The following is a 21287-nucleotide window of genomic DNA, read 5'->3' as shown; positions in this document are numbered from 1 at the left end:
CGCCTTTTGCGCCTCAAGGCGTGTTTTTGATAACACTGAGTACGCCAGACCCATACAATACACTCAATACGGGTACGATACACTCGTTTCGTGATACGAGTGTCTATCGTATCGTTAAGGCAAAAAATAACAATACCTATGGTACAATACGACACGATATGGACAACCTTGGTTTGTATATCTTCAAGATGCTTCTATTGTGCCATCATCTGAATGATGCATTATGGTGTCTGGTACACTAACATGATGCATGTTTATTAAGAGTGGAAAACTGCAGTCCTCAGGGGCATTTTTTCTTGGTAATTTTTGTCCAATTTTTGACAAAAGTTGTGTTGCTTAAACATTTATTTTGCATCGTGTACTATCTTTGCATTTCATCTGTTGAATCTGTCAGCCCTAGATTCGATTTCAGAGAGATGAGAGAGAGAGAGAGAGAGAGAGAGAGAGAGAGAGAGAGAGAGAGACGAGAGAGAGGGAGAGATAGAGATAGAGATCGATCACTTTTCATTAACCCTAATCACCTATTTAAATAGGTGATTAGGTGGAACGAAATTACAAGTAGGCATACATAATTATGCTTAATTACGTATGACCACCCCAAGATTTATGAATATTACTTTTAACACTCTCCCTCAAGCTGGAGCATATATATCTATCATGCTCAGCTTGCTGCAACATCTTGATAAACCTGCACTTGCGAGAGGCTTGGTGAAGACGTCTGCAACTTGGTCTTCAAACGTCGCATGACTAGTAGAAATATGCCCCGCCTGCACGAAGTCACGTATATAGTGACAATCAACTTCAATGTGTTTCTGATGCAGTGAGGCAACCATGATCGGCTCTCACGTAATGGGTACCGGCGTGGACACGTTTTCGGTGCAGCTAAAGGGGCGACACTGATACAATAATGGGGCCGACGCTGATGGTCGTTGGTGCAAAGGCAGGACCGAGCCCTATGCGGCTAACGAGTGTCGACGTTGGCTATTTCTACAAGGCACTGACGGTAATAATGACACAGAACCACAACTTCTCCAGTCGTGCGATGCACATGTGATATGAAAAAAAAAACAGAAAGGTCATCGTGGGATACACGTTGACAGCTTTATTGCTTTTTACTAATCAACTGACACAACAATAATTAAATGCTCAGATTGATGTAAGAAAGCAAATACAAAAGGACAAGGAAAAAAAGTAGAGAAGACGACTGAATGCAAGAAAAAAAAAAGGAATATCCCATAAGGTAAAATTGCTGAAAGGGAAGACGACTGTAAGCTTCAAAATCCTCCTCCTCACCTGCACGCAACCCTAAGAAGTTTATTTAAAGGCTTCAACTGGATCCGGGTCTCGGGTCCGGTCCCAGACCCGAAACACGTCTGTGTGTTGTTGGGTATGGGACGTGCTCTGCATCATTGTTCTGCGCCTGCTCTGCATCATTCTCCCCGAGTTGGGAAGAAATCGGCTTCGACGACTGATCTTCTCCACAATAAGCATATAGATCAGACACATCAAAGATAGACGCATTCATTTAAAATTGTGATCTACTTCTGACTCTGCAAACTTACCAATGACCACATCTCTAGTTTGCAAGTTGGCACCAATAAATGGGAATCCATCATCATCAAGGCTGGCCACCCTACCATACCCACAAAGCGTTTTTCCAAAATCTACCGCCCCTTTCATTTTATAACGCTTCCCTGTCTCCTTCACAACGTCAACCTCAGATTTATAACTTCTGATGTGCTCAGCCCTGAACATGCCACACTGTAATGAAGCTTGATTCAATACCAAAGAGATTTCTTGAATGCCGCCAAGATGAACATTAACAACCACAATTGCATCCAGACCCGTCTACCCGAGTCCCCCTGCTCCCACTCGTGGGTTTGCCGCCTTATGGCTCCCACACACGGGTTCAAGGGGGAAGGTTACTGCCTTCTCGGGTCGGACAGAGGTACCCGGGTCCCCAGCAAGGCCCAGTGGGATGCCGGGGCCCTGCAGGTCCGACCCACACTGTGGTGCGATCCCCATGGTGCGAGTCCATGAGCCCAGGCCTGGAACAGGACCCTGCGTAACGTTGTGGTCCTGCAACTCAGGCCCGACCTGCGACGCAGTCGCCGGGACTCGCTGCGCCCCTTGGCGGTTCGATTGGAGGGTACCCGGACATGGGCAACCCGGGTCGCTGCTGATTCGAGATGGAGGGAAGGTACCAGATGGGGAGAACTGCCGCAACCTGCATCCCTGTGCAAAGTTTCCTCAATGCCTTCTTGTCGCGCCGTGTGCTGGAGCGTCATCGGGGCTGAATCGACGACGGTAGTATCCACAACGTTAATCGCGCGCGCGCGCCTAACTGATTCAATTGCACTGCGTGCACATCCACCTTGGATTCAAGCACATCCATCCGTGCTTCGACCCCATCCATGCGCTTCGACAGACTGACTACCTCCTTTTCTAGGCATAGCATATCTTTCTGCATCTCCGTCAACTTGTTGAGTAGCCGCTTCATGATCTCCTCTCGCGCTTTTCCGCTCATAGGACCGTTCCTCGCTTCTTACGTCATGTCGTTGACAAAGGAGGAGGGGCTGGACTCTAATACCATTTTGATGCAGTGAGGCAACCGTGATCGACCCTCACGTAATGGGTACCGGCGTGGACACGTTTTCGGTGCAGCTAAAGGGGCGACGCTGATACACTAATGGGACCGACACTGATGGTCGTTGGTGCAAAGGCGGGATCGAGCCCTATGCGGCTAACGAGTGCCGACGTTGGCTGTTTCTACAAGGCACCGACGACAATAATGACACAGAACCACGACTTCTCCAGTCGTGCGATGCACAAGTGATATGAAAAAAAAAACAGAAAGGTCACCATGGGATACACGATGACAGCTTTATTGCTTTTACTAATCAACTAACAACTAAAGGCAATAACAATAGGGGAAAACAGAAGACTGACGAAACAATAAATAAATGCTCAGACGGATGGAAGAAAGCAAATACAAAAGGACAAAGAAAAAAAGTAGAGAAGACAGCTGAATGCAAGAAAATAAAAAAAGGAATATCCCAAAAGGTAAAACTGCTGAAAGGGAAGACGACTGCAAACTTTAAAATCATCCTTCTCTTCACCTGCACGCAACCCTAAGAAGTTTATTTAAAGGCTTCAACTGGATTCGGGTTTCGGGTCAGGTCCCAGACCCGAAACACGTTTGTGTGGTGTTGGGTATGGGACATGTTCTGCATCATTGTTCTTGGCCTGCTCTGCATCAGTTTCGTTCTCTCATAAAAAACTGGATTGTTAGCTATATAGGTAGCTGCTCAATTATCACACATCATCAACATTGGGGATGGAATCATCACTTGTAGATCTTTTAGAATGGACCTAACCCACATCATTTCAGCAGTTGTTTGAGCCATAACTCTATATTCTGATTCAGCACTGGAACGAGCTACCACAGTTTGTTTTTTACTTCTCTAAGTAATTAAGTTTCCTTTGACAAACACGCAGAACCCTGTGGTGGACTTTCTATCATCGATGGCCCCTGCATAGTCTGCATCTGAGTACACAATTATATCAAGGTTGGAGCTTTGTTTATATAGCAATCCCTTTCCAGGAGAGGATTTCAAATACCTGAGAATCATCATAGCTGCCTGCCAATGCACTCGAGTAGGTTTGTCCATGAACTGGTTTATCTTGCTCACAGCTAAGGAGATATCTGGCCTTTTTACAATGACATATAAAAGTTTACCAACCAAGGATCTAAAACTTCTACTATCAATAGGTTCTGCTTCTTCATCATACATATGCAGTTTAGGATCCATTGGTATATTGGCTGGTTTGGGGCCTAACATCCCTGTTTCCTGCAGTAGGTCAAGTACATACTTTCTCTATGATAGAACTAACCCCTCACTTTTTCTGGCCACCTCTATGCCCAAGAAATATCTAAGAGAACTGAGATCTTTTGTGACAAAGTGCTTCTGTAGATGAATCTTTGTGTCTAAGATGTCCTTTGTGCTACTCCCTGTAAGAATAATATCATCTACATATACAACCATAACCACAATACCAGCGGAGGTTTTCTTGATAAACAAGGAGTGATATGAAGATGACCTGTTGAAGCCAAATGCAGACATAATTTCAAATAACTTCTGAAACCATGCACAAGGACTTTGTTTAAGACCATATATAGCCTTCTTTAGTTTGCACACCTTGCTACACTCCCCCTGAACCTCAAACCCGGGAGGTTGCTGCATGTACACAGTCTCAGACAGATCTCCATATAAGAAGGCGTTTTTCACATCTAACTGACATAAACTCCATCCATAATGAACAACTACAGATATGACCAACCGAATAGTCCCAAGACGGGCTACTGGAGAAAAGGTCTCAAAGAAGTCAACTCCATATGTTTGAATATACCCTTTAGCGACCAACCGAACCTTGTACCTTTCGATTGAGCCATCCGAGTTATACTTAATGGTGTTGACCCACTTACATCCAATGATATCTGCATCAGTGGGAGGAACAACCAAATCCCATGTATCGCATGAGAGCAAGGCATCCATCTCAACTTGCATCGCTTGCTTCCACTTAAGATCTAATAACGCTTGATGATGATTAAGTGGGACAGAAGTGGCAGATAAAGCAGAGATAAAATTCTTCAAGTGAACCCCAAGCCGTGCCTCAATAACAAACTTGGAGATCAGATGTAATGTGCATTGTCTTTTATCTTTCCTGAGAGCGATAGGTCTGTCATCATCAACATTAGACATCTCAATATTTTCAGGAGAACTTACTTCTGAAGAAGGCGGTGGTGTAGTTGCTGATTCAGGTGGTGATCTGCGAGTGTACACCAGAGGAGGATCATGATACCGAGCAAATGTGGGAGATTGAGAATGAGAGATAGTCTTAGAAAATGACTCCAAGGGAAAAGGAGGAATAAGAAGAGGTAGGGCATCACCCTGTTTAACATGCAGTCTGGATGCAGTGGTAGAAAAATAAGGAACAGATTCAAAGAAAGATACATCAGCACTAACATACTCTCGACGGGAGATGGGATCATAACACCGGTAGCCTTTTTTATTTTTTGGATATCCAAGGAAGACACACTTGATGGCTTGGGCAGATAATTTATCATGGTTAGGTCCAACTTTATGAACAAAGGAAATGTTAAAATGTAAACTGCAATATATATATATATATATATATTATTTAATATTATTATATTTTCTTTTATTATTTTTCTATTTTTTTATTTTCTTTTTTTGCATCTAGTTCAATAGAAACTAGATATTTTGATTCAGTCAAGTTCCTGTTGGAACTTGACTGTGCAAGTAGCTGTTGGACTGTAGTCCAACAACTATAATAAATGTTGTTGGACTATAGTCCAACAGCTATATTAAGAGACGTTGGAATCCAACGTCTCTTTTTGGAGAGCTCAAACTCTCTCTCCCATTTTTTTGTATATATAGGGGTGAACCCCTTCAATGTAAATAACCATGCTTCTTAAGCATTTTGTTCATGAATAAAGTATTATTTATTTTTCAAGTGTTCTTCCCTTTATACCCTTTCAAGGGTCATGCTTGTAGTGTCTCCAATAGACACTTGTTTGTGAGTTATTTGTGCATTTGTTGAAGACCACCATTTTATTACATGGTATCAGAGCTACGAAATCCTTAGATCTTGAAGTGCTTCCGCCTCGATTTCTGTGCCACATTTACAAAAGGTGTTTCATCACCTTGTTCTTGGCTCAAGAAGATTTGTTTGAAGAATGGCGAACTTGTGCTACAAAAAAAAATTGGTTTTGTATCCTCTCTTATTCCTTTGTCTACTCTTTTTCTTTTCTTTTTATTTTTCTCTCTCTCTCCTCCTATTTATTCCTCTCTTACCCTTGTAAAAGATGGATGACAATGATAAGATCACCATCATTCCTATGAAGCTAAATGATACTAACTATGTAATGTGGGCTTCGATTATGAAGCACCACATTTGGGGAAAAGGTTTATGGGGTATAGTGAATGGTTCCGATTTGGAACCTAAACTATCTCATACCAAGAAAGAGGGTGATAAAGAGGTTCCTCTAACGGAAGAAGAGAAGAGTAAGGCGTTAGCCACTTATGAAAAGAAATGGAAAGAATGGAGGATAGGGCATGCAAAAATTATGTCATGGCTCATCAATAGCATAGACATTAAAAAATGCTCTAGTCTAGCTAAGTTTGAGCATGCCGATAAGGCTTGGGAATACCTAAAAAACATGTATTCCCTTAAAGATATTGCACATGTATGCAATTTACAAGATAAAGTTCGGACAATGACTCAAAAAGATAAAACTATTCGAGAATATTATAATGAGTTGTCCGAACTTTGGGAAGAGTTGGCTCTTCTTGAGCCCAAATGGCATTGTGCCGAAGACATCGAGTTTCGCCAAAAGCAACTCGATATGGAACATTTTTATCAATTTGTGAATGGTCTAAGGCCGGAGTTTGAATCCACCAAATCGGCCCTTTTACATCGTGGAAAAATTTCTTCTATTGTTGATACTATAGAAGAGCTCACTATGGAGGAAAATAGACTTAGAAAAAGTACTCCAAAAGTTGATGATGACTTCGTTTTAGCTGTATCTAGACCGGGGAATCATACTCGTACTTACAAGCCGCCTCATTTTGGAAGGCAAAACGGCGACTTTGATAAAAGAAAAGTTATTTGTCATCATTGTCATGAACCGGGGCACTATAGGCCTCAATGTCCAAAGTTAAAAAGAAGAGAAGAAAAAAGAGTTGCATCTGTTGAATCTGAGTCAAAAGATCAAGATGCACCTGTGTCTATGGCTCAACTGATGGAAATCCTTCAACCTCTTCTCAAAGGGGTATCCTCCTCAACCGAAGCCTCAACTGGAGCGGCAGTTGCATCTTTCTCCGGTCCAGGTAACTTTCCTTGGCTTTTAGATTCTGGTGCTTCTTTTCATATGACCCCAAATGTTAATAGTCTATCCGAATGTCTTAAAAATAACTCAAGTGTGTCAAAGGTTTTTACAGCCGATGGTACATCTCTCGAAGTAAAAGGAATAGGATGTTTTGAAAATCTTCAAAAATCCAAAAGATTTTTTATCCCAGAAGTTAGATATATCCCTAAACTTAATTTGAATCTCTTATCTGTCTCGCAAATATCTGATTATGGATGTAATATCTCCTTCTCTTCTCATGGTTGTTGGGTACAGGATCGTCAGTCAGGGAAGCTGATTGGGGAAGGCCATAGAGAAGGAGGACTTTATTACATGGACTTTTTGGAATTACCCAAGAATGCATTTTGTTATAATATTCAGAAATTAGAATTGGATTTATGGCACAAAAGGCTTGGCCATCCTCATATGTCTAAAATTCAATATTTTCCAAGTTTGGAAAAATTTTGTAATTCTGAAAATTTTTCTTGTAAAGACTGCATTCTTGGCAAAATGAAAAGGTTACCATTTCTTAGTAGAACTTTTGTTTCCTCACGACCACTTTAGTTAATACATTCGGATGTTTGGGCCCCGCACCAGTTATTTCCAAAGGTGGTTATACATATTATGTCATTTTTGTTGATGACTTTTCTAGACATACTTGGATTTATTTTCTTAAACATAAATCTGATGTCTTTGCTAACTTCAAAATATTTCATAAAATGGTTAAAAATAAGTTTCAAATGATATTTCTGTTTTTCGCACTGATTCAGGGGGAGAATTTATGTCCAACGAATTCAAAGACTATCTCAATTTACATGGTATTACACATCAAAGATCATGTCCACACACTCCACAACAGAATGGCCTAGCCGAACGCAAACATCGGCACATTATGGAAACTACTAGGACATTGCTAATTGCAAATCAAGTTCCAAAAAGTTTTTGGGTTGAAGCGGTCCTAACTGCCACCTACCTCATTAATAGGATGCCATCTTCCTCATTAAAGAATACAACTCCAATAGAAAAGCTTGTTAATTTAACTCCAGATTATTCTAGATTAAGAGTCTTTGGATGCAAATGTTTTGTTTTCACCAACAGAAATGATAAACTCTCTCCTCGTGCAATCCCATGTGCCTTTTTAGGATATGCTGATAATAAAAAAGGCTACAGGTGTTTCGATTTTCAAAATGACAAATTATATGTGTCAAGAAATCTATCTTTTTTGGAAAAAGAAAGCTTCTTTGAATTTGAAAAATCCAAGGATGTCACTGAATACTCGTTTTTAATTGATCCAACTTCAAAATCCAATGAATGTGATGTTGGATGTGACCTTGACAATGATCAAAGTCCTATTGTTGTTGAAAATAATGATAATGAAGAGCAAATCCATAGGGATGTTAGTCTACAATATTCAAGACGTAGAGAGCAAAATCTTCCATGTGCATTACAAAAATACTCTGAAGTCTCACCTAGAAGAACGTCTAGAATCTCTAAACCTCCAGAAAAATTTGTGTCTTATGAATCTTTTTCACCCAAGTATAGGGCCGCCATTACATTAATACAATCATATGTTGAACCATCATCCTATTCTCAAGCAAAAAATCATATAGAATGGATAGAAGCCATGAAAATAGAATTGGATGCACTAGAAAAGGCCAATACTTGGACGATACAAGATATTCCTCTGGGTAAGAAACCTATAGGTTGTAGGTGGGTATACAAAGTCAAAACCAAAAGTGATGGGACCCTGGAAAGATATAAGGCCCGTTTAGTAGCAAAAGGATATGCCCAAGAGTATGACATCGATTATGAAGAAACATTTGCTCCTGTGGCCCGTATGACCACTGTTAGAACTTTAATAGCCTTGGCCTCCATTAGAACATGGTCTATCTTTCAATTAGATGTCAAAAATGCTTTCCTGAATGAGAATCTCGTTGAAGAAGTATACATGGAAGCCCCACCTAGTATTAGTATCCCTAAGGGTAAAGCTCTTCGTCTAGAAAAAGCTCTTTATGGTCTTAAACAGGCTCCAAAAGCCTGGTATGACCGATTTAGTCATGTTATGCTTGATATTGGTTTTCAACCTTGTTTAACTGACACTGCTTTGTTTGTTAAGAAATCTGATGCAGGCATCATTCTTCTTCTTCTGTATGTGGACGATATGATCATCACCGGAGGCGACAAACAGGGAGTTGCAAATATCAAATCTCTTCTTAAAACTCACTTTGAAATGACTGACTTAGGTTTATTAAGATATTTTTTAGGCATTGAAGTTGCTTATTCCCCTCGGGGGTATTTGATATCTCAATCTAAATTTGCTCTTGATATCGTTTCCAGGTCTGGAATTACAGATGATAAGAAAGTAGACACTCCAGAAGTTGTCAATGTTAAAATGAAAATTGATGATGGAGAACTTCTTGATGATCCTACTCCTTATAGACAACTTGTTGGAGCTCTTTCTTATCTTTCCATTACTAGGCCAGATATAACTCATGCGGTTCATACAGTCAGTCCGTTTCAGCACGCTCCCACCTCCGTGCACATGGGAGCGATTTTGCGTATTATTAGATACCTAAAATCCTCTCTTTCACGAGGACTCTTCTTGTCTGCTTCATCTTCATTAAATTTAATTGCATATACTGATGCTGACTGGGGAGGTGATCCCAATAATAGACACTCAACTACTGGTTTTTGTGTGTTCCTAGGTGAAACCTTAATTTCTTGGAGGTGCAAGAAGCAGCAAAAAGTCTCTCTTTCCTCCACCGAAGCTGAATACAGAGCCATGACAACCACCACTATGGAGGTTGTTTGGCTCAGACGATTGCTAGCGGATATGGGAGCTAAAGCAACGCAAGTTTCAAAGATGCGCTGTGACAACAAAAGTGCGATCTACATTGCAAGCAACCGGACATTCCATGAGCGCACTAAACACATTGAGATGGACTGTCACTATGTCAGAGAGGAATACTTACATGGAACCATTGATCTGCCATATGTTACATCAGAATATCAATTAGCAGACTTCTTCACCAAGCCTCTCGCTGCTCCCAGATTTCACTTCCTTTTAGACAAACTTTCGCTCATTGTACCGTAAGTTTGAAGGGGAGTGTTAAAATGTAAACTGCAATATATATATATATATATATATATTATTTAATATTATTATATTTTCTTTTATTATTTTTCTATTTTTTTATTTTCTTTTTTAGCATCTAGTTCAATAGAAACTAGATATTTTGATTCAGTCAAGTTCCTGTTGGAACTTGACTGTGCAAGTAGCTGTTGGACTGTAGTCCAACAGCTATAATAAATGTTGTTGGACTATAGTCCAACAGCTATATTAAGAGACGTTGGAATCCAACGTCTCTTTTTGGAGAGCTCAAACTCTCTCTCCCATTTTTTTGTATATATAGGGGTGAACCCCTTCAATGTAAATAACCATGCTTCTTAAGCATTTTGTTCATGAATAAAGTATTATTTATTTTTCAAGTGTTCTTCCCTTTATACCCTTTCAAGGGTCATGCTTGTAGTGTCTCCAATAGACACTTGTTTGTGAGTTTTTTGTGCATTTGTTGAAGACCACCATTTTATTAAAGGAAACACATCCAAATACTTTGGGAGAAATCAGGAACAAAGGAGCATTACGATAGAGAATTTGAAAAGAGATTTGTTCTTCCAAAGATGAAGACGACATATGATTAATGAGATAACAGGCAGTGAGAATAGCATCCCCCCAGTATGAGGGTGGCATATTTGATTGCAACATAAGAGTGTGAGCTACATCTAGAAGATGCCTATGTTTTTTCTCAGCAATGCCATTTTGCTGAGACGTATGGGCACAAGTAGTTTGATGACGAATGCCACGATTTCAATAAAATTGTAACAATTCATTGGACTTGAACTCGAGAGCATTATCAATGCGGATAATCTTGACGAGAGAATGAAACTGAGTCTTTATTTCAATGACTAAAGACATAAGAATGGAGGCAACCTCCGACCTTTCTTTTATTAAGAAAACCCATGACAATCTGGAAAAATCATCAACAATAACTAAGTAATAACGACACTGAGATCGGCTAGGTACTCTACTAGGTCCCCATACATCAACGTGCAAAATCTCAAACATTGCTTGACTCGATGGACTCTGACGAGAAGGAAAGGAACTTCTGTGATGTTTGCTCAATTAACAGGCGTCACACTGAAGTGAATCAGACGAAGAAATATGAGGAATTAGTCTATGAAGCTTTGGCAAAGGAACATGACCAAGACGGAGATGCCACTGATAAGTACTGGAAGATGGCTCAAACACAAAATTCATGGATCCAACCGGCTGATGTAGATAATAGACACCACCCTCCTCATGGCCTCCACCAATCATCTTCCCCGTCAGCAAGTCCTGAAAAATACAACACACAAGATCAAATATCACCCTACAGTTATTCTCCTTAGCAATACGACTAACAGATAGTAAGTTCTGAGGAAATGAAAGAGCATGAAGGACATTAGACAATTGAAGTGTGAGGGATATATGAATGTTTCCTTGGCCTACAACAGGAGAAGATCTCCCATCAGCAAGTATAACATTGCCAGGTTCAACAATAGGATGTAGCTTAGAAAAATTATGGGAAGTCCCTCACAAGTGTCTAGAGGCACCCGAATCAATAATCTATCTACTACCTTGATAACTCAGACTATCACCTGTAGAGCATGCCACATCAGCAACAGGGATAGGAGCACTAGAACTAGGAAGCCGGTGAGACACCAATTCATCATACTCTGCACGACTGAGAATAACCGAATCGCTAAAGGAGGTAGTGGGGTTCTCTGCCTCGAGTTTAACAACTTGAGCCTTGGACACATTCGGTTTAGGTGATGGGATAGGAGGTCGACCAATTTTATCCCAACACCTATCTTCAAGATGTCCAAGTTTACTACAATATGTACATTGAAGCCTTCCTCTACTTCCAGTACTACGACCGCGACCTCTTCCTCAAAAATTCAAGAAAGTACCTCTTCCACCACTGGAGGTGATTGCTAGGGCTGTGATTCAGATTAAGTTTGAGGAAGAGTGATGGCAAGCCTACTCAGACGATTATAGGCTTCTGCAAGAGTAGGAACATCAAAACTAGTTAGTATTTGGACTTTGGCAACTGAGAATTCCGATGACAACCCTGTAAGAAATCGGGCAACCATAGTCTACTCCTGATAGATCTTCTGTTTGGTACAGCATAAGGGTCTGTGTGCATTTTGCCTCTCAAAAGCAGATTTAACTGAAGCATAGTATTGGGATAAAGTCTGATCTCCTTGCTGCAACTGATAAATCTCCTGCTCAACTTGTAGAATACGACTCACATTAGTTTCATGAGAATATGTATCACAGAGATTGTCCCACATTTGTTTAGCTGAGGTGTAATAAATCAATCCATCAGCTATATGAGGTTGTACACTGTTCATTATCCATGACATCACGATATCATTGTCTTCGTCCCAGGTGACATATTTTCCTGTTCTTTCAGTGGGTTCCAATTTCAACAAGACGTGCTTTTTTCGATGGCCTGAAACCGACATCAGGAAGGTGCGAGACCACCTTGCATAATTAGAATCATCTAGCTTAACTGAAGATCCATATGAAAATGGATTTGCAAAGGCCTTATATTCACCAATGGCCTCTCCCTTTTGGTTATTATCTAAAGCACGTGACTCAGCCATAAAAAATTTCCTTCACCCGGGACAATTTTTTTTTTAGCAAACCAACTATTTATGTGCAACAAGAGTCTCCTGCATACTTTGTAAGATCAGAATAGTGATCAGATCACTACCACGACAATAAAATATTAAACAACGACTATCAACTTCGAGATTAGAACAACTACCATTTAATCTTCCACATCAATGATCTGATCGCAGGCATTCAACAACGACTGATCACTATTTTTAGTTCTGATCGCCGACTGCAATAGTTCAACTGCATCCATTAAAAATATTTTAAACCCAAGCCGATATCAATCCGATCTAACTGTGATCTATTTAATTTTTTCGATCCAGTCGATGTCTTCAGATCTGATATCTTCTCCTTATGCTTCACGATGAACAGACACGATCTACAACCAGCAGCTGCAGTGTCTTCAAGCCACAAGTAGTTCACGATTTCAGCAACTTCTCCACGATCAACACCAGCACACGATCACGGTCGGCAAGCGACCTCAACACCAGTAGGGACGTCACCAGCAGTGGGAAACACGATCAAGGTAGCAACACACGACCTGCACTGCTCACGACAGCACGTCACGAGCAGTGGAAACATGATCACGACAACACAGTTTTTTTTTTATCTACAGCAGCAACGGCATCCAGTCCTTCACGATCAGCAGTAGCAGCATCATCCCAGAAGGGAGACCCGCTCTGATACCATGTTGAATCTGTCAGCCCTAGATTCGATTTCAGAGAGATGAGAGAGAGAGAGATAGACGAGAGAGAGAGAGGGAGAGAGTGAGAGATCACTTTTCATTAACCCTAATCACCTATTTAAATAGGTGATTAGGTGGAACAAAATTACAAGTAGGCATACGTAATTATGCTTAATTACGTATGACCACCCCAAGATTTATGAATATTACTTTTAACATCATCCTTAAGATGTTTCTTCTCGTTCACATATTTTTGGTGTGTGTTTCCTATTTCATTCTGGTCACAAAATGTTTCCCTTGTGAACTGTATTTCTTCTTTAGAGTTTCTTATTAATCATATTCATTGATAAGAGGGAAGCATATTAGCAAGCACTCAGTTTTCATTCTCTCTATTAGTAAGAAAGAAGAAAAAAGTAAAAAGTAAAACTTATAAACTTCCTTTCTGTTGGCCATGATGCTGAAGCAAACTGAACATCTGTGATTAGAACTTTGATGTTGAAGGCCAATAAATGCAGCTTCAAATTTAACTTCATGTTTGTTGTTTGACTCCTATTATTTACAAGCAAATTGAGCATATATGATTAGAGCTTTGATGTTGAAAGTCAATAGATGCAGCTTCAAGTACAACCTTTTCATGTTTGTTGTTTGACTCCTATTATTTACTTCTAGGAAGAGGGTTGGAGGGCTGAAGTTGGCTGATTTACCCGGACATGAGTCATTGCAGATACCAGGTTTGAAATGCAAAATATCCTTTATTGCTCCTGTGCATACTGTGTAGATATCTGTGTTTGTGCATACAATTTTTTTTAGTTGTTGAAATACGTGTGTACTAAAATTGCAAATTTTTTAAGTTATGAAATGCAAGTGTTTTTATATTATCTGGGTTGTGCTGTGGCTATCAACATGACAAATTCATCTAGGAACAATCCAAATCAAAGCCTGAGTATGCACAATCACATTAAACTGCACTCGACATAGCATTACTGTATTGCATGACATGTTTCTTGACCATGACAAAGCTTCCAATTTTAAGAAAAAAACCTTAATGACTTGAAGGGAGGCAGTGAGAGGTGCTATGCAAGACTGTATAATGATCAAGGTTGTAGCTCTAGATAGGAAGGAATGGAGCAGGACTAGTAAAGCAAAACCCATGCAGTTGAAATATGGCTTGATGATGATGGTGTTGATGTTTCTCGACCATATTGGATGGATGATGGTGTTGTTTCTTGACCATATTGGAAGTTATTCTTCTATCAAGCTTCAACGCCCTTTGGAACAGCTAATTCAAACACAGCAGCACAGGTCAGCTCAGGCTGGCTTGGATTGCTTCTACCCTATCCATACCTAACTGGTTGAGATTTTGCTGATGGTGTCCAATCCAATGATCTCTATAAAGTGTAAAATTTTCAAGATGTTCATCAACACTAGGATAGTTGATTTCTTGCTACTCTTTTTGTATGGAAGGTGTACTTGTGATGTAGTGTTACATTTTTCTGAATCCTTTTTTTTCATATTTGCATGTGTTTTGCTGATAGCATTTGGCATTTCACTATTATTCTGATTTGTTATAGCTTATGATATTTCAAGTGTAATGTTATTTCTATTTCTTGTTTGTCAGGATCACATGATGGACAAACAAAGGTTGTTAGAGAAGGAGATAATGGTGTGGCATACTCTTGGAACTTAAGGGATCAAAAGTGGGAGAAGGTATTTATTTGTTTATCTCATCCATTTAAAGCTTCTCTCTTTTGTTCTTTTTAATGTTACTGATAAACTATCTTGTTCACTTCTCTTTTAGATTCACTTGATCTTCTGTAAGCTACCTCTGCATATCTTTTGAGAAATAGTTGTGACAAAGTGGTTGCTGTTTTGTAATGCAACTTAATCATTGTGCATTGTATCGGAAACTTTTCCTCTTCTACTCTCCCACTGTAATCTGTGCTTTTAAGAACACAAAGTGGGGGTTTTCTGTCTTATTGTAGTCCTGTTTTCCATCTTATTGATGTTCTAAAAATCTTTTGGCACTGTTGCTTCGGCTCATGTATTTAACAAATATATATAAGCTGATTCTGTGTTTCTGATTTCAGATTGGTGAAGTTGTTGATGGGCCTGACGATAATTCAAGTCATAACATTCTTGATGGTGTTCGATATGACTATGGTAAGACTTGAGGAAATAATTAAAAGTTTCATTTTATTTTCTTTGCCATTTTCTTTCGACTGACAGTATGTCATATCCAGTGTTTGATGTGGACATTGGGGATGGTGAACCCACCCGAAAACTGCCATACAATAGGACAGGTCTGTTGTCATTCCTTTTGGTGGTTGCAATGTAAAGATATAGTTTTATTGCTATGTTGGCCACATGCTGTTTAATGTTTCTTGTAAGTCTTCTGTTCATCATAACATGTAATGTTAATTTGTGAATTACTGTTTTCTATGTACAAGTTGATAGTAGATTTATGGATAAAATAATATATACTTAAATTCATTGTGTTGTTCTCCTAGGTAATTATCTGGAATTAGATTTCTGCGATCTTTGATAAAACTCACACTTGCAAAATAGATGTTTCTTATTGCATCTTTGATGTTTGAGCCACTTCACAACCTTATCTGATAGGTGCAATTCTCAGTTTAAGTCAGAGTTGCCAGTTGAGGAAGCAGGAGTGGGAAGCGAAAGCGGGAAGCGAGACACTTCTAAAATTTGATGAATTGGGAAGCACAGAACGACTTGGAAGTGAACCGAGAATCGTCTCGGAAGCAAGAAGAGAAGCAAACCGGAAGTGACCTAAGAATCGTAAGGGAAGCAACTTAAGAATTGAGGGGGAAGCGACCTAGGATTCGAGTGGGAAGCAGATAGGAATCGAAAGGAAAGCGAAAATGTAATTATATTTTTCTTAATTTACTAAAATAGAAACATGAGTATATAACATTAAAGCTGATCTATTAATCTCAAAATTGAATCATATATGCAAGTGCAACCATGTAACAAATGCATCATGTTGCAAGCATTTAATAAATATTACATAAAAAAAAATCATAATTCATATTCCTGTTGCAACCATTTAACAAATGCATCCCGGTGCAATCATTTAATAAATAATACATCAAGAAAAAGGAGAAAATAAACATATCTACTCAAGATTTAGATCACAATGTTGTGCACAACCAAACAAGCCTGGACCATTTTGTGCACAATCAGATCCATAGGTGCATGGTAGCTTCTAAAACATTAATCCAAAGGATGATTAGCTGCTCAACTCTTTTTTCATTAAACATTGTTGAGCTAAAATGATAAACATTTTCTATGTTCAAATGATATCCAGCTTCAAGAAAAATTGTCTTATAGTGGAACAATATGTTTGCTCATTTACAATGGATTGCCAACATGCTGTAGAAGCATGACATGCTCAATTCAAACTATTACAATCAAATATTTCAGTAAAGTAGAAGAAAACTTCTCGCATAAATAACTTAGACTTGATATAATTGCCACATGGAAGGGACTAAAACAGAATAAATCTCAAACAATACAAAGTACAAACAGAGAGAGCGAGAGACGGAGAGGGAGAGAGGGAGGGAGAGAGAGAGCGACAAAGAGAGTGAGAGAGAAAAGAGACAGAGCGAGCGAGAGAGAGGAAAAAGGAGAGTCAGAGAGAGAGAGAGGCCGTACGCATACCTGAAGAGCCCATCGTCGGAGGTCAGAGAGAGAGAGAGAGAGAGAGAGAGAGAGAGAGAGAGAGAGTTTCGAATGAAACAACCCAAACCCTACTCGATTTGGGGGTTTTCATGATTTTTTTAAAATGACCATTTTTGCCTTTATAAAGAAACACGGTATCTTTTAATTGTTTGGTAAAAAACAGTAATAAGTGTACAATTGTCCAAAACCAAAAAAATCATGAAACTCACTTCTCTTAAATGGGAAGCTCACTTCCTAGTATTGGGGAAGCGTGTTGCGCTTCTCCCCGCGTTTCGCTCTTTTGAAATGTGTTTCGGGGAAGCACCGTGTTTCACGTTTCCGAAACACGTTTCGGGGAAGCACGCTTCCCTGACGCTAGTAGCATTTCCGGTGACCCTGGTTTGAGTCCCGAGAAAATTGTAAGAGTCTAAATGAGTTCAAATGGGTTGGTAGTAGTCGAAATGAGTCTAGTGAGTCTTAGATAGAAATTACAGTTTTGGATTGATTTGGGTTTAGCAGGTTGTGCATGTTTGGGATCCATAGCAATTTTCTCAGGACTCAAATTGACAATTGCACTTATCATTCCATAATGGCAGGTGCAATTGGCAAATTGAGTCATGAGAAAATTGTAAGAATCTAAATGAGTCCAAGAAAGTCAATAAGAGTTGGAAGTGAGTTCTCCTACTCAAATTGGCAATTGCACGTATCATCCTAGACATCAGACTCAACCTGCTAAACCCAAACTGATCAAAACTGAAATTACTCTAAGACTAACCTAGAATCATTTCAACTTTTATAGACTCACTCGAGCTCATTTTAGTGTCTTACAGTTTTCTTAGTGCTCAAACTGAAAATTTCACCTGTGATGATCTATATCTTGCTTGAAAATGGTTAGTTTAATAGTTCCAACTTCAGTTTACCATATATTAAGACATGAATGTTTGTTGATCACCTATGGTCTATACTGATGGTTGATGCCTATTTTGCTAAGGTGCATGACATGAGAGTTTGGCTGGCTTTTGGCCTTCTCTTTTAGTTAATCCTGCTTGAAGTAGCCTTTGACTCTGCCGAACCTGTTAAAAAAACTCATCCCTTAAACCTTTTTCTTTAGCTTCGTGGATTACAGAATGTAAAGTGCAAAGTTCTCATTCAGTTGTATATAGGGGTGGGCATTCAGCTGGCTCAGTCCGCTAATGGACTGGGCCGACCGGCCGGTTTACTAACGGGCCGGGTTTTGGCCCAGTTCTTAACGGGCTTGGGTTTGAAGAGAAGCCCATGGCCCGCGGCCCATTGGCCCAACGGGCCAATGTGAAGCGGGCCGTGCCCGGCCCAGCCCGGCCTAGCCCAATCTTAAAATGCATAAATGCTTGACTGAAATTATGGGTTAATGAGAGAAATGCAAGTTCCCATACAACTAATTCCACTAATTAGGTAAGTAGTAATAATTAACAAATAGCAAGTTCTCATGCAAGTAATTATGTAAATAATAATAGTTATCCAAGTTACTATGTAATAGTTAATTTAAATTTTTTTATATTATTAAAAAATTAATAAATAACTTAGGCCCATCGGGCCGGCCCATGGCAGGCCGGGTCGGCTTGGCTCATCGGGCTGCCGGGCCGGTTGCCCACCCCTAGTTGTATCTTGGCATGTTAAATGTTATGGTGCGAATGTAAATATTTTATTGTGATGCTATATGTTTCTTAAAGAATGATCTGTCATCAGATAACCCCTACACGGTTGCTGACAAATGGCTTTTGAAAGAAAACCTTCCACTTTCATACCGTCAACAAGTTGTGGAGTTTATACTGCGGAATACTGGACAGAAGGATATTCCATTGGATGCATCCTTCCATGACCCTTACACCGGAGGTGGGTACCAGTATAGTTGATTAGTTCCATGTATACTTGTGGCCTTTTTCCACCTAAAATATGTTGATGGCACTTGTTAGCTCCAACTGGCTTTAAATATCTTCTGCAATGAACTCCAACTTATTGTTGGCCGGCTTTACTAACAGAACTATCTGTTTGTTTTATGTTTCAGCAAATGCCTATGTTCCAGGTGAATCTTCTCGCATGCCAGGTATCCTTTTCTTATTTGTAAGACTGCATTCAGTTGCTTGATCATGTAATTCATTGGAATTTGTATGTATCAATGGCTGGAATTATCTTGTTGCAATTATTATGAGAACATTTCATGGTTTTGTTCTCATTCTGTGCATGTCCATGTTTTGTATTTATTATGTTTTTAATGTTTTCCCATAAAAGATAAAAGCTTCAAAATATTGCAATAAAATTGCAAAAAAAAAAAAAACTCTAAAATGAAAATATTGTGCTAACAATGTGATATTATAATAACATTTTTTTTGAGAATTTCAGTTATTTTGAATTTTAATTTTAAATTCTGCTTATTTTAAAATCTCTGTGAGTTTCTCAAGAAAAGGCCATCTATTTTTTAAGTTTTTTAAATCCCTTGAGAAAACCCTTGCTTATATTTTCAAGCACACACACACACACACACACATATATATATATATATATATATATATATATATATATATATATATATATATATATATATATACACATACATACATGCATACATGATACATATATGTCCGCGTGTCTGTGCATGCAGTGAGAGAGAGAGAGCATGTGTCTGAAGTAAAAAACAGAGGATTTGGATTCTTCCTTCTAGCTTATGAGTTTATCTTTCATACAGTTATTTCCTTCTTTTACTTTAGATGGAAAGCTTTTTATTTTTAAAAATTAACATGATAAAATCAAGCTTGGCTTTTCCGATATCACTAAATAAAATAGTACTATTACAGTTTTCTTTACATTTTTAAATGCCTAATCATCTTCTTCCTTTGATTTGAACCTCTGTGTGTGTGTGCCTGTGTGAATTGGATTGTATTATGTTGCTCATGTTTTTCTTAGTTTCTTGCAGTGGTTCCAAAGGTGGCTACTTTCAAGCATCTACCAAAGGTAAAATTCTTTCTTCGATTGACAATTTGACAAGGGGTAATATTGGAAATTATTCGGTCAGAGTTGCTAGAGACAAACTAAATTGTATTTCGTGCATTTTCCCCCTACTTTTGGCATGAGGAATATGGGTTATAATTCACCATGAATTTCTAAGGACAACTGTTCTCCCTGGTAGTTTTTCATTGGTAAAGAGTACATATTTAATGGTTGTTGAAGGTTCTTTTGTTGTAGTTGGGATAGCTTTAGTTTAAAGAAAAGGTTATATAATTGAAATGTTTTACAGGAACAACTGGATGTGTAACGCCACAAAATTTTAACCCATGTTTTTAGAAGATTTTTTTTTATAACAGCGGAAACAATAAATACTATAGGGTTAAACATCCCGGAACATTACAGTGGAGAGCAAACCAAACCATTCATTTCACTCCAATATCGATGAGAATTAACATCAAAGTTTTAAATGACATGAACAAATAAATTACAATGAACCCAAACTATCCTGGGAACAATAAATCCAAAAATCTCGATCCGATGCCTCATCCCGCAGTCGCTCATAAACCCTATTTTTTACCTGAAAAATAGTAAATTTATAGGAATTAGACTACAATTGTCTAAGTAGGAATTACTGTAAATTTTCTTTTAGGTATATTATGTGTCAAGTATGTGATGTGGGTGCCGTGTGTGATTTTCAGTATATACTGGAATAAATAACAATCTATGCTACGACAGTCAATAATTTATCAGAAGCTAACAGACATGTAACATCATTCGCAGCATTTGAATATCTCATAACCACAGATTTCATTGAATGCTAAAAATAAATAATCACATTTCACAAGTCATTATTTATGGGTACAATTGTAAATCTGTCACTACCTACTCAGATGTGATACCTAAGATGATCTAATTTAAATGTTTATTTTTAATTATCCTGCGGGTACACGCGGGCCAAGACAACCATTTTAGAAGAGAACATTCGGGGGTTCATTATTTATTGGCATTTTATTACCCAAATATTTTAACTGAAACTGAATATCCTAAGGGAGTGGTCAGTGACCGAGAGAACCTCCCAAAGGCCAAAACCAAAACAGGATGCATCCCTAACTTTTGCAAAAGAACAAAGAACTACCACCTAGGACACATTGGTAATCTGGGTCCCCCCCAACTCCGAGGACTGGGGACCAACGAGTCACTTTAGCTCGAAACACTTAAACACATGTCCTCGGAGTTTTGTACCACCTACCCTTTCTAAGGTAAACCCGAATCTGAGTGGGTTAATTTTT

General features: G+C 38.9%; 1 protein-coding gene across 1 annotated transcript in view; it reads left to right on the top strand.

Moving 5' to 3' along the window:
• LOC149841910 (uncharacterized) overlaps positions 1-21287 on the top strand; it is a 112603-nt gene that overhangs the window by 74445 nt on the left and 16871 nt on the right. The window contains exons 8-14 of the mRNA XM_089998772.1: positions 14008-14069; positions 14957-15045; positions 15426-15498; positions 15579-15638; positions 18742-18888; positions 19061-19099; positions 19967-20004. Coding sequence (XP_089854898.1) covers positions 14008-14069; positions 14957-15045; positions 15426-15498; positions 15579-15638; positions 18742-18888; positions 19061-19099; positions 19967-20004 — 508 coding nt within the window. The remainder of the gene's footprint in view (positions 1-14007; positions 14070-14956; positions 15046-15425; positions 15499-15578; positions 15639-18741; positions 18889-19060; positions 19100-19966; positions 20005-21287) is intronic.

This window comes from Nuphar pumila, chromosome 3 (genome assembly GCF_984573655.1).
Source record: "Nuphar pumila chromosome 3, dmNupPumi1.hap1.1, whole genome shotgun sequence".
NCBI classification, from domain to species: Eukaryota; Viridiplantae; Streptophyta; class Magnoliopsida; order Nymphaeales; family Nymphaeaceae; genus Nuphar; species Nuphar pumila.
Note: the sequence above shows the minus strand (reverse complement) of the source record. Positions and strands in the feature narration are given on the sequence as shown.